At 41.4% G+C, this 14839-nt stretch overlaps 1 protein-coding gene across 1 annotated transcript in view; it reads left to right on the forward strand.

The window, feature by feature from the left end:
• The window catches only part of LOC137632059 (coiled-coil domain-containing protein 103), a 68581-nt gene that overhangs the window by 52928 nt on the left and 814 nt on the right, over positions 1-14839 (forward strand). Inside the window, exon 4 of the mRNA XM_068364035.1 lies at positions 6010-6251. Within this exon, the coding sequence (XP_068220136.1) occupies positions 6010-6251 (242 nt within the window). The remainder of the gene's footprint in view (positions 1-6009; positions 6252-14839) is intronic.

Below are 14839 nucleotides of genomic sequence, written 5' to 3' on the forward strand. Positions count from 1 at the left end.
CACATAGCGATGCTGATTAGGAGTTTCGAGCAGTCCTGCCCTCCTCAAGCTAGGAGAGTGCCCTGGTGGGACCTGGCCAAGGTCCTGAAAATGCTAAGTCGTCCTCCCTTTGAACCCCTGAAAGATATCGGGGACAAAGACCTCACCCTCAAGACCGTCTTCTTGCTAGCCTTGGCTTCGGCTAAGAGAGTGGGCGAGATCCATGGTCTGTCTTACGACGTTGCGCACTCCAAAGGGTGGAAGGAAGTGTCCTTCAGGTTCGTACCCTCCTTTGTGGCTAAGATTCAGAACCCAGCAGTCTGGGACCCGAGGTTTGAAGGTTTCTCAATTCCGACCATTCCCAAGACAGGCAATACAGAAGACTTGAAGTTATGCCCAGTACGGGCGCTCAGAAAGTACCTGGGAAGGACGGCTCATCTCCGACCAGGTACCAAGAACCTCTTCGTCTCCACAGGTGTTGATAAGAAACAAGTCTCCAAGAACACCATTTCCTTCTGGCTGAGACAAGTCATTGCTAGAACCTATGAAGAGGATAAAATGGCAGTGCCAGGCACTCCCCGCCCCCATGACATCAGGGGTCTGAGCACCTCCTTGGCCTTTGAGAGAAACATGGCGGTGGGACAGATCCTGCAAGCTGGCACTTGGTCGCACCAGTCGACCTTTACTGCTCACTACCTCAAGGATTATTCAAGAAAATCCTTGGACGGGTTCTCCATTGGGACAGTCATCGCTGCCCTCAAATCTGTGTAGCGGTAGGCCAGAAGATGTCCCCAACGGTGAATAATTTCGCTACTTCATCAGGAGAAAATCACCAGAAGAAATTTAAGAGGTGAGTCTTAGATAATAGCGTAAGGTTCCGCAGTTACCCTCTCTCCGCTCTCTGATAGGCCACGCATTCCATAGCCCTCTAGGCACTATGTGCCGAGTCAAGTGGCAGAATGGCACTCCCGCCTCCTAAAGTATAAGTCTCCAAGAAAAGTAGTTCTCGGTGAGTATTTGTGCCGGAACAAATCAAAAATTTTAAATAATTTTTATTTTTCCTAACATACTCACCGAGAACTACTTTTCGGGTAATGGCCCTCCCTTCCGTCCCCGAGTGCCATCCTTCCATTGCCAAGTTGGGCTAAGCGACGAACTTAATGGCGATGCTGACCTAGAGATGCAGTGACCTGCCCTAATCCTGCCCTCAGGGTGCATTCTCTGGCAGCGGGGGTAAACCTATATAGAACGGAGTAAGGGGGGTAACGGCGGGAAAAACCTTGGTCGAGATTGAGAGATCACATCACAAGTGACTCCAAGAAAAGTAGTTCTCGGTGAGTATGTTAGGAAAAATAAAAATTATTTAAAATTTTTTATTTTGTTTCATTTGTTGATTTCGGCTACTCCCCAAAATTGGGGGAAGTGCCTTTGGTATATGTATGTATGTATGTGATTTATGAGTTAAGAGGGAGGATGTGAAGCTGAAGTTGAGAATAGGATAATAGCAGTAAGGGAGAAGTGGAGGGAGGTAGCAGGAGTGGTATTTGATAAGAAAATGCCAATCAAGTTAGAAGTTGATATATATAGCACAGTAATAAGACCGTGTTAATGGATGGATCAGAAATGTTGGCTTTAAGATGAAAAGAGGAAGCATAGCTTGAGATGGTATTGGCACGTGTTAAGGAAGAATAATGGGGAGGGACCGATTAGGTTTGGAAGGAACCTGTTTGAGGGGATGATTGAGAGAAGGCAGACAATTAGATGGCGAGATAAGGGAAAAGATGATCTGGAGATTAGAGGTTTGGTGGAAGAGGATGCTTTTGATAGGTGTTGGAGAGGGTGCATTAGACAACCAATTTTTTAACGTAGGAATAACGGTGGGAAAGAAGAATATGGATGAACCCTTTTGCCTCCCCGTTGACCCAGAACTCCACTTCTAGAACATCCAGTAACCTGCTTTTCAGTTCCAGGGACTTTACCAGCATTCGAATCACCTTCCAATACACCAGTTTCTAGATACCTTAACCTTTCTGCCCTCATACCTGGTTTATGGATTACACAACAGTCTATGGGTGATTTCAGTATCAGGTTACCTTGATGGCTCCCAAGTGCCACACAAATGGTGGTATGCAGATTTGCTGATGCTCCTCCTCCAGGTACCGGTATAAATACCCTTCTACCGGTGGCATCATAAAAGGGACATAGCACTCTGTCTCTGCAATTAATTGCAGTATTCCGCATCTTCCTATGCCGAAGAAGCTCCGGGAGTGGCTGTGGTAAAAAGCTATTACTCACCCTTTAGCTACCCGCCACAACTCCAATCTCTTGTCGTCCATCTCTTCCTTACAAGTGGGGTGCAGGATAACTATCCTCTGTCCTTAGAGGAAGTGGCAATTCTTCTGAAGAGATCTCAGGTCTCCTTGCGAAGCACCAAAGACACTCTCCTGTGCCAAAAGGGTAAAGGTGAAGATATCATAAACATTGCTTCTTCTGACACTTGCCCCTGCAGTCCTGCTGATCCTTTGAGATTCCAGAAGTACCACCCTTAGTTGAGCAAATGAAGTCAAGGATATCAGGTTTATTCTGATATTCAGGAAGAACCTGTCAGTGAAGCTTGTTCTGAAGGTAGGATTTTGATACAACAGACAACCTTTGGTGCCCACTATCCATGGGAGTTTACCCATAGTTCCTGGCATAATCTAATTCCTACTCAACAAGTTGTGTTGCGAACCTAGTTCCCTCATGAAACTACTAGCATCTTGTCTAAGGTAGCAGTTGCACCATAAGTGTAGGAGGAGATGTAGAATATCTTTCTTTTTTCTACTCATTCTTTTCCCTCATTGGGGTGAAGCTGTCGCTCTGTTATATGCTGAATCAGATGCTAGGTTCAGGCGGGAATCACGATTGAGTAACTTTTATTTACGGACAAGTTTTGTATGAAAGTATCTCCCCCATCTTCCTCAATTAGGAGGAGGAATGATGAAATCTCTGCAGCTCATTTTTTTTATAATTAAACACAATATCCTTATGGATATAGGTTCTTCCATGACCACCTATCAGTCTCCTGGTAGAGACCTGGCCTAACACATGCGACATCTTCATGCTCAAGTTGTTAAGATGAGAGGAGTCATCCCTTTTGCTTTTCTATTATAGTGCATTGACATTTCTTTGGTTAGTAAACCAGCCATGGTATTTTCAAGGACTTCCTCCTTCCTTAGTACGAGTCTCCTATTTAAGGTTTAAGGTTTGTATTACGTAAATGAACAAATAAATAAATGCTTTTAAAAGTGATACAAACCTGAGACCTTAGATTACACGGTCTTCCTTGACAACCCCGCAATTCCTAGGTTAAAGTCAAAGTGAAGAGTACACTACCTGACAGCTACTACCAATACCTCGTTAGAAGTTTAAACTGCCCTTCTAGCTTTTCTGAATTCACACCCCTATAAAAGGTCTCAGGTTTTATAGTTAGGAAAAATACAAAATATTTTAAAAAATTCTGATATTACTTATAAGATAAACTCTATTTACATTTGGTTTGGTAAGTACTTGCAAAAATAAAATCCCCTACTCTTAAATATATCTAAATTTTGCTTAGGGATATTCTAGATTTCAGGTGTTCCATAAATCTTCAAAAGATTCAAGGTTGTCATAACCAACATTGTTTAGTTAACCAGTAGGTCAACCAAAGGACCAAGTACTTTAGGGTGCCATTATGTGTAAATAGGATGAGTATCCAGTGCAATAGGATAAACAAAATTTAGATTGTTACATCTTTCATACAGAGAAAGATTATTTTCCGGGATAGCAAAGTGGTTTTGTCATGTAGCTTAACCCCTTCGCTACAATGACGTTCGCTGAATGTCAAAACAGGCCAGATAAAACACACGTTCATGCACTGGTTACGTCATTTACAAATATAAATCATATGGAAGATAAAATCACTCGTATATCCTACAAAAGAGTACAGCACATGGTCGTATATCACACCTAGGATATTTCACTACAAATAAACTCCTCCCCTCCATGATATTAGCCCCTCCTCCTTTCTTCAGCCAACCAATAAAGACTTTGGGATTCTAGCTTTTATTCCTGACTGTGTAAGGGATATTTTAGTGTGTTTTGATGGGACCATATAGAATCACACCACACACTTTAGCCACTGGTGACATTACCTATGTGAGGCATTTCTCTAACCCCTTTGACACCCCCCAGCTTAGAGACGTAAGGAACCTCACACTTGCAATTCTAGTCTTTATTCATGATTATGCCAGGCCTATTTTAGTGTAGTTGTATGTTGCTAAATGTGTTCAGATCACACACAAAACATTCCCTAAAGTGAAATGCAGCTGTGTCACTCTTCCCCCCCAACCCTGGTACTCCCCCTCTTGACTCCCACTCACAACACCACCCAACACATTATTTTCATTGGGATTGCTGAAATTAGAAAAATTCAAATTTATCCAGGACCGAAGAGGATCCGGGTTTGGGAACGACGTTTGCTTTGTGGTGCCTCTACTGGGCTTCGGACTCCTGCCACGGTCATCATGGTCCTCTCATTCCATTCCTTCCATCCCATCATCATCCTTTGTATATGACCTTATCTCCTTCACATCCATATCCCACTTAAGTGCTGATTGTAATTTAGCAAGAGCCCGTGGTCCCCTTCTAGGGATGCCAATCTAAATCCATCCATTCTCCACCCAACACACCAGCAATGCAAGTTGTTGAAAGATCTGTTTGGTCAAATTCCATCACATACTTCTATCTAGAATCACACCATATTATCTCCATTCTATAAATAATTACCTGAAAAGGTCTCAATCCATATAAATCTTCCTCATATTCTGAATTCCTACATCATTTACTTGCATTTCACAGATCCTAGGGTATTACCTCAGTAGGGTATCACTGATCCCATTTGTAACCCTGATAGCTATAAACACGACGACAAAGGACAAGATTTATTTTTTTTAATTTTATTCCTTATTTTCTCAACTATCATTTCCACAATATAATATTTTCTTGTCTTAGATATTTAATACATTTCATATTAGTGTTGTCCATTGTTATCATGAGTAAAAGTTAGCCTACTGTTACATTTTTATTTATTGACATTCTACGCAGTAATTGTCAAGTAAGTGTGAACTATGTACTGTATATCTTACCAAAAACCAGAATATCAGAACACACACATACACACACACACACACACACACTCTCTCTCTCTCTCTCTCTCTCTCTCTCTCTCTCTCTCTCTCTCTCTCTCTCTCTCTCTCTCTCTCTCTCTCTCTCTCTCTCTCTCTCTCTCATTACATTTCTGTATGATGTAAGGTCTGTTACCAACGAGTAGTTTCATATCTTATACCGACGAATAGTTTTATGTCTTAGGATGACTATCTATCGTGGAATTATTACCTTATCACATAATCACTTAATGATAAATATAAAGTTTTTTTTTACACGTGGAATCACAGTGCTTTACTATTATTTAGAGTAAAAAGGTATAATCAAAATAATTCTGAAAAATATTCTATAATCACTTCATAATGAATAGGAAGAATTTTTTGGTTGTTTTGAGTGAAATACAATAGAAAATAAAGCAATCTTATTAAAAATGTATTCTATAATCTGCATTAAAACAAATAAACATGGAAATTTAGGTTATCATAAAGTAAGTGTGCATTTATATCCAATGGTGACAAATCTTGTACATAACTATTGAGGGTAGATCTGCTACCTCGTATTGAAGGGGTTAGGCACACTTAATTAAACCATCCCATTTCGCTATGAGCTAATGCTTCTGTAATATAAGTAATTTCCCTAAAAGAATTTTTTTTTTCTCTTTAATAGAGTTCTGAACTAGTGAAATTGAAGTGTTATTCTGGATAAGCTTTTAAAAATCATCATCGCTCTTATTTTCTATTTAAGATTGTGCATTAAGAAGTTCCTTAATGAAGTCCCTTTAACCTAATTTATCCCTTTCCATTTGGAACAAAAGGACGTAGCAAATAATTTTCTTCTTTACAGGATGTTAATAACCCCCCAAACACTACAGAGGGTTTAGTTCAACTCTGGGAACGGTTGGACCTTGCTGAGAGACTCGAGCTTCTCCGTAATTTACCAGTACAGGCTACAGAAAAACTTGCAGCGGGATTAGTTGCCGGGAGCCTTCTAGGAGATGCTATCACTACACTCCTAGCTTTTACACCAACAGTCAGTGATGTTGTGATGGTTGTCAATATGCTTCAGGCTCTGACTTTAGCAAAAAGGTGAGTTTGTTCACAGTACAGTAGCAAATTGTTGCATGACTGATTTGATGCTTATAGGATCTAGTTTAGAAATAGTTATAAACATTTACTCTTAAAATTATTTCATATAATGACCATATATGTTTAAGTGTAATTAGTTTGTAAGCCTCAAACAGAATTTGGTTATGGATAACTGTAGATGTGTTTAAAAAGTAAATCGGGCAGTCTGCAGTTGGAGGTTGAACTGCTAACTTGTAGTTTGCCTTGATTTGGTGAAAGGAATGGGTAAATTCCAAATTCCAACCATATATGTTTATGCTTAGGATAATATCCTATGTGCTTTGTTATAATTATGAATTCTACAATGGTATTAAGATGTATGGTTGGACATACGAGGAAAGGGGTATTTTGTGTAATGGTGGTATAAAGTAGTTTTTCTCATGGCTATGTATCTTATGTGTTTTTGAATTATCAGATCCGTAATTTGTAGCATACAGTAGTATATCATTTTTTTGTGTGACCGTTATACATTTCTTTTACATTGGGTAATAGTGTTTAAATACAGTAGATAGATTCTGTATGTAAATATGTTTTCCAGTTTTTGTCGGGGGTTGGTTAATGAGGTTCCAGATTAATTTGCGTGTTCCAGTTATTTATATGCATGAAGTACTGAGGAGAGTATCTTGTTCGTTGCGGTAGATAGCACATAGCTACTATTCATTGTAGTTCGGAGAACCGAACTCACTCTCAATTGTTTATTGGAGTATGCAGGGATGCACACACGTCATTTTGTATGAATATAACTTTGGACATTCAGCAGTGTTGTTATATTTATTGGAGGATCGGAATTTTGCGTTGTATTGTTAAAGAGAATAGTTTTGTGGATTTTCTTCCAATAAATGAGTGTTGTTGGAAAGGTAATTTTATGGGATATAACTTTACATTGTTGAAAGGTATTGTTTATTGAATGAAAATTCAGTTTATAGTTATTTACAGAAATTTGTTTTGAAAGTTATTGAGGTGTTATCTGTTTGTTAAGGAGTATTTAGGGTTTAAAACTCAATCTTTGAGTCATAGAATTACTTTTCTTTAATTGTATATTTGTTCATAAAGGTGTTCAATAACATCATTATCATTTATTAATAACTTTATTTCACTTGGGCCATCATTACAAACTTACATTATACTCAAATTCGTCCTATGTGACTCTTGGCAATGCCAAAGAAGATACTAAGGAAGTCTTATGCTTCTTCCGTTATTTCATTACATGCATCTTCTACTGCCACTCCCATACATTTGCCCCTGGCTTGGTCCATGGAGAGTTGGATCAGGATCAAGAAGTCCTTAGCTACATTGGTTGGCTTTTCAGGTTCTGATGGCTTATGCAACTTTCCCCAGTGTTTTCCACACCCCATCGTAAGTTAAAGGCTCTTCTTCCATTGCCGTGTGTAGTGCTGCCGATGAATTTAACCAAAGGAAGGCTTAGGCCTCCTTAGGTTTTTTGTATTATTATCATTATTCTAGCTAAGCTACAACCCTAGCTAGAAAAGCAGGTTGCTATAAGGCCAAGGGCTCCAGCAGGGAAAAATATCCCATTGAGGAAAGGAAAAAAATACATATAACCTTGCTGAGGGAGCTGGTAGCTAAGGCTACTCCTCCCCCGGGGACCCCAGTTCCAGTGTCTCCCTAGGTAATGCCAAAATGATTGTTGTGTCAGTGACCCCCCCAAAACCCAAAGTATTATGGAGGCTTGTTTTTTGACACTAGTGCTGATGAATAAAGCTCTGGCATTTAAACTTATCACACTTAAGGTTGACCGTTTTTGGCTCTGGTGCTGAAAGTGTGTGTAGCTCTGGTGCCCCATACATCACTCCTAACTTGGTTACCCCTGTGTTTTCTACCCATTCCCCTGTGTCCATCACACCGACCCTTCTGCCTATGATTCTGATGCCCATAAAACCTCCTCCCTCTGTGCCTATGATTCTGGTGCCTCTCTGTGCCTGTGACTGCTTCTCATCTGTGTCATGGCCCCCAGTGAGTGTACCTACCCCCTTTACCCATGAAAGTGTTCCACAGTATTGTGGTTCCTGTTAGAGTAACTAAGTGTGGTTTCTCTCTTCATTGGAGAAATGTTGTTGATGGTTACTCAGGCCTCAACACTTCTGCTTGCAGAGCTGGAGATGAGGATTGGAAAGAAGGAATGTGTGTATTCTTCCTCTTCCTTCTACTCTTCCTATTTGTTCTCTTTGACTTCTGACTCAGATTCTGGCACTATTTTTAAGTTGAAGAAGAGGAAGAGGTGAAAAAAGTCTAGGAAGGTCAATTGTTTTCCTAAGGAGATGGTTCCTTTCAACACAACTTCCCTTTTGGGTTGCTGGACAACACTCTAGTGGTTCCGGATCCTGGAGCCATGGCTCCGTGTTTTGTCCCCCCGGGGCTGGTATACGGTTCCATCGCCGTGACCCCGCTGTTGTTGGCCATCCTAGGCCTTGTTTAGTCCACGATTACATTGCTGGTTCCATCCTTGGGACATAGCAATTGTATTGTGGAGGGTGAATCTCCAGAGCAACCCAACTGGTTATAAGGTTACTCAGGATTTGTCTTCTTAATACACTGGACCATGGACTGATAATGACCCAACTCTGAGTGTTTCTTTTTTAACGTCCTTGTACTCTTTCGTGAATACAATGGTTGGGAAGAAGCAACCTTAGCTTTGCCTTTGTGGAGAATCTGGTTCATTGATCAGCACTTCGGTGCCCCTCTATGGCCCAGTCCATCCCTGGTTAGATGTGGCCATAGATCGAGTTGACGACCAGATGTACGGATCTGAGATTTGTCACTTCCAGCCAGTTAAACAAGATCTTGCCCCCTCCATTCTCGAGGCATATAAAGTTCCATGCAAGCTTGATGCTTCAAAATCTCTTCAAGTTGACCTGTCGGTGTGAGCACTGATGGGGGCGACTTTATGGAGAGACTCAATGCAAAGGGTGCGGCCTTTTCGGCCACTGAGTTGTAGGCCAAGGCCTCCCTCTATCGCCCATTCATGAGAATGGTGAAATGCAACGTTCAGTTTCATCCCTGAGTTTGTTGCTAGACACAGTCTCCAGAGGTGACGGGTTCTAGACAATAAGTCTCCACGCAGTAACTGATGATCTAGATCTACCTCAAGAAAGACAAGAGGAGGATCACCAAAACATCTTCTCTGCTGGATTCACAGTCATCAATTACGCTCTGAATCCAGATCCTCATCCAACACGTCAACCCCCGATGTTAGAGGCATAGCTATGCCCCTGGCCCTTCTAAGCAGATTACTCTTGTGACGCAGGTTCTAGAAGCAAGGGTGTGTGTGCTCCAGGTGACTTTCACAACCTCTCTCCTACAAGACGTGACCCACAGGAACTCGATAGATCTATCCATTCTGTGGTGGCTGCACAACAGCTGGTTGTATAGCTTGAGCTCCTAATTGGACAAGTAGTAGAAGGTTTTGGGCACTGTTACCCGGTTTTAGTCTGCATGAATGAAAAGGTTTGACTGGCTCTTATTCTTTTTTTCATCCTCCCCTTTCCTGGGGAAAGCAGCATCCTGCGTTCTCTACATAAGCTGACCTCAAACCACTACAGGTAAACCATGATGTACCTAGTATTAAGCTAATACTGTTGCGTCCCCATACCCTGGTGAGGTGGTATTGGGAAAGTCTTGGTTAGAACAGTTTTTCCTACAAAAAGACTCGGAATAACTTTAACTGGACAGTGACACTTCTAAATATCTCAACACACAGCTTGCATAGGCCGTGGACCTTGCATAGCAAGGTTTTAAGCGAGGCTCAGGGACTCCTTATTTTGAGTACTAACATACTCGGATAAGGGGGCCTCGGGTAAAGCCAAAAGCCAGATTGGCAGGGACATCCACCTTTGCTAATGGGCGAGTCACCTCTAAATAAATAGCGTAGGTTTGTATTCCAGTTACGGAACAAATGACAAATTCGTAGATTATTTTGTACAAACCTTAGCTATTTATACAAACTTGCCCACCAGCCGTATCCCCCTTGAAGTCCTACCTCCAAGCAAAGTGAACTAAATCACCGGTGTGTGAGCGGGAGTGGTAGCAAGCTATCCCCCCTACCCCTGCTAACTAGCCGTATGGGTAGTTAACCCTCGCTAAATTTTAATGGCTTATCATTTCAGCTTCGCAGAAAGTAATACCCTTAAATAAATAGCAAAGGTTTGTATCGTTATGAAAAATACAAATTATTTACGAACTTGTCATATTAATCTGGACTGCTATCCCCCTTTTGGAGAAAGAGATCCCTCCTTTGACCACATACCAATCTTTTTGGACAGTCTAGGTCCAATCAGCCCATATATCCATATGGTAGACTTATAGGAGGTTGTTGTAGTCATCTCCTTTATTTATATACAGGACCAGCCAGATTGACACTTCCAGGGAAGAAAAAGTACCAACCAGTTGCAGTTCTAGGGTGACTTCTGACCCACCAGTCAGTGAGTCTCCCTATTTTAAAGGACAAAAGGTTTATATACACAGGAATAAAGAAATTTTAAGAACAATTTGTATTTTTCCTGGTTAATCAATCTGAATCCCTTAAATTTAAACTTCCCACTCAACCACCCTTATCACTCCTGAGCTGAAGGTCAAAAGAGATGAGCTTCCCACAGATGGTGGACGGACTCTTTGCCTGCTCTCACCATCTGCTGTTAATTACCTCGTTAACAAATTCAACAGCTGATCCATCTACATGGGAAACCTTCCCTATTGTATTTCAAAGGATTCAGGATTGTATAGCTAGGGAAAATGCAAATTACCTTTTAAATTCATTTGTTCCTATGCATATACAAACCTTTTTCTTTTAAAAATGAGACTCACTGGTTGGTGGATCAAAAGTGCCCCTTGAACTGAAACTGGCTGGTTCTTTTTCTACCCAGGATAGTAAAAAGAAACTACTACATACATACATATACCAAGGCACTTCCCCCAATTTGGGGGGTAGCCGACATCAACAAAGAAACAAAAAAAAAGGGGACCTCTACTCTCTACGTTCCTCCCAGCCTAACAAGGGACTCAACCGAGTTCAGCTGGTACTGCTAGGGTGTCACAGCCCACCCACCCACATTATCCACCACAGATGAAGCTTCATAATGCTGAATCCCCTACTGCTGCTACCTCCGCGGTCATCTAAGGCATTGGAGGCAGCAGCAGGGCCTACCGGAACTGCGTCACAATCGCTCGCCATTCATTCCTATTTCTAGCACGCTCTCTTGCCTCGCTCACATCTATCCTCCTATCACCCAGAGCTTCCTTTACTCCATCCATCCACCCAAACCTTGGCCTTCCTCTCGTACTTCTCCCATCAACTCTTGCATTCATCACCTTCTTTAGCAGACAGCCATTTTCCATTCTCTCAACATGGCCAAACCACCTCAACACATTCATATCCACTCTAGCTGCTAACTCATTTCTTGCACCCGTTCTCACCCTCACCACTTCGTTCCTAACCCTATCTACTCGAGATACACCAGCCATACTCCTTAGACACTTCATCTCAAACACATTCAATTTCTGTCTCTCCATCACTTTCATTCCCCACAACTCTGATCCATACATCACAGTTGGTACAATCACTTTCTCATATAGAACTCTCTTTACATTCATGCCCAACCCTCTATTTTTTACTACTCCCTTAACTGCCCCCAACACTTTGCAACCTTCATTCACTCACTGACGTACATCTGCTTCCACTCCACCATTTGCTGCAACAACAGACCCCAAGTACTTAAACTGATCCATCTCCTCAAGTAACTCTCCATTCAACATGACATTCAACCTTGCACCACCTTCCCTTCTCGTACATCTCATAACCTTACTCTTACCCACATTAACTCTCAACTTCCTTCTCTCACACACCCTTCCAAATTCTGTCACTAGTCGGTCAAGCTTCTCTTCTGTGTCTGCTACCAGTACAGTATCATCCGCAAACAACAACTGATTTACCTCCCATTCATGATCATTCTCGCCTACCAGTTTTAATCGTTGTCCAAGCACTCGAGCATTCACCTCTCTCACCACTCCATCAACATACAAATTAAACAACCACAGCTACATCACACATCCCTGTCTCAGCCCCACTCTCACCGGAAACCAATCACTCACTTCATTTCCTATCCTTACACATGCTTTACTACCTTTGTAGAAACTTTTCACTGCTTGCAACAACCTTCCACCAACTCCATATAACCTCATCACATTCCACATTGCTTCCCTATCAACTCTATCATACGCTTTCTCCAGATCCATAAACGCAACATACACCACCTTACCTTTTGCTAAATATTTCTCGCATATCTGCCTAACTGTAAAAATCTGATTCATACAACCCCTACCTCTTCTAAAACCACCCTGTACTTCTAAGATTGCATTCTCTGTTTTATCCTTGATCCTATTAATCATTACTCTACCATACACTTTTCCAACTACACTCAACAAACTAATACCTCTTGAATTACAACACTCATGCACATCTCCCTTACCCTTATATAGTGGTACAATACATGCACAAACCCAATCTACTGGTACCATTGACAACACAAAACACATATTAAACAATCTCACCAACCATTCAAGTACAGTCACATCTCAGCTCTCACACCATCCATACCAGATGCTTTTCCTACTCTCGTTTCATCTAGTGCTCTCCTCACTTCATCTATTGTAATCTCTCTCTCATTCTCATCTCCCATCACTGGCACCTCAATGAAACTACTGAAACTAATAAAAGGATTTGAAAGTGATAACAGGAGAAAATGTTAACAAAATAGAGATTTTGAAGGCAGGCAACCAGAAAATGCTTCGAGTTACGACTGAAGAGTGTTAGGATGATGATTTAGTGTAAGAGAAAATTGTTGGGAAAAAGACTGAGATTCAAAATATTTAAAGTCTGGTCATAGAATTAGAAATGGAAAGGAGCATTTCCTTAAAAATGTAGTGCAGCACTGTGTGATATTAATGGCAGAATGGAAAGTGAACAATATAGAAGAGAGCATTAAGAGTTTGTTATGCATATAATGCTTTAATAAAAAAAAAACATACCGGTACTTCCTTTGCTTGTGTGTTCAGTACCTGCTCAAACTTTATAGAATTCTATTGGCATGAAACATTGGTTACAGCTTGAGCTTGGTTTGCCTGGTTTTGTGAGCCACAAGACTTTTTAATTGCTGAGTGAACATTAGTCACTGCCTTGCTTCTCCAGGTCTGAAAATGGGTTAAGTACTGATGATATGTAAGGTGTTGGGTCTTTAGGACAACATACACTAATGCTATGACCTGTCTCTTGACTCTATTGCTCCTCAACAACCTTCAACACTTTAATGATACAGATGAGATAGAGGTCCACTCACAGCCACAATGACCAAAGTATATTTTGGCAAGTATGCTTATGTCATTATCTTAACATTTCAGGGTAGTTGTAGCCTAGTTAAAACACCAGGGTCCTGAGGAAACTCTTCCGTTAGTGAACATCTTAATGTTCCTCTGAGCTAGGAAAGTTGGTAGGTAGAGAGTCATCATTAAGTATTGCCTGGGCCTTCCTGGTCCTAGTTTGGGTAGAGAGGTGTCTTGAGCAGTGTTCATATATGATTGATCTCGAGGACATTTGTGTAATAGCATAATGAATGTCAGTGGCATTTATCTAAGAACCACCATGAAATATATATGTAGCAGATATCTTTGCTAAATATCATTTTCATGAGTCAAATTTCGTTTGAGAATTAGGCTTTAGTACCGGGAAGGTAAATTGATAATACAGAAGGTCAGGAGCATGAGCCCCTGTATCAAGATATCTTCTCAGGCAGGGTTGGTTCTCGATACTGCCCCGCCTCTCCCAGCGTAATGTGGAGAGATTGGTTGGAGTCTCACTCTACTACTGTGGGTCAGTCTTTCCTAAATTTCTTTGACAAATTAATGTTCTTCTGGCCAGAAGTAGCAGTGCCCAAAGCATCAGCAAGCTTGAAGAGAAAGAGTTGAGTGCACATGCTTTTTCTTCTTACCATCCTTCTTTGGGGTCGAGGTCTTGGATGCCAGCAACAGCTATTCTGTGGAGTAAGAGGCCACCGGCCTATTCAACAGCAGTTGAGACAACGTTAACAGGCTCCACATGGAGCAGGAGATGGGAAAGGTACAGCAGGGAAAGCATCACTGGTCCTGGCAGCAGCCAGCATCTTCAGTAACTTTCCTGCTGACAGAGCACTAATGAGGGCTGAGATAGACCACAACTTTTTCAGGTCTAGGTCTTTGTCGTTGTAGATATAAACAGCAAGAGGTAAGGAAAGGGAGGAATATTACTGTCACTAGGGGAATGCGATACAGTTTGCTTTCCCTGAGGAAAGCCTCGAGTGTGAGCCAAGGTCTCCTACTACCCCTCCCCCTTTCCAATAAACTATTCTAGAAGACTCAGCTGAGAAAAATCTGAGGGAGACACAAGGAGGTAGAGTATAAAATGTGTTCAGTATCAGTTTAGGCATCGCTAGCACTGATACTGAAGAATCCTTGTTGGCTCTCTTCCTAGCAAATTCAAACCACTGCATCCCTCACAAGGTGGT

This window comes from Palaemon carinicauda, chromosome 40 (assembly GCF_036898095.1).
Source record: "Palaemon carinicauda isolate YSFRI2023 chromosome 40, ASM3689809v2, whole genome shotgun sequence".
NCBI lineage: Eukaryota > Metazoa > Arthropoda > Malacostraca > Decapoda > Palaemonidae > Palaemon > Palaemon carinicauda.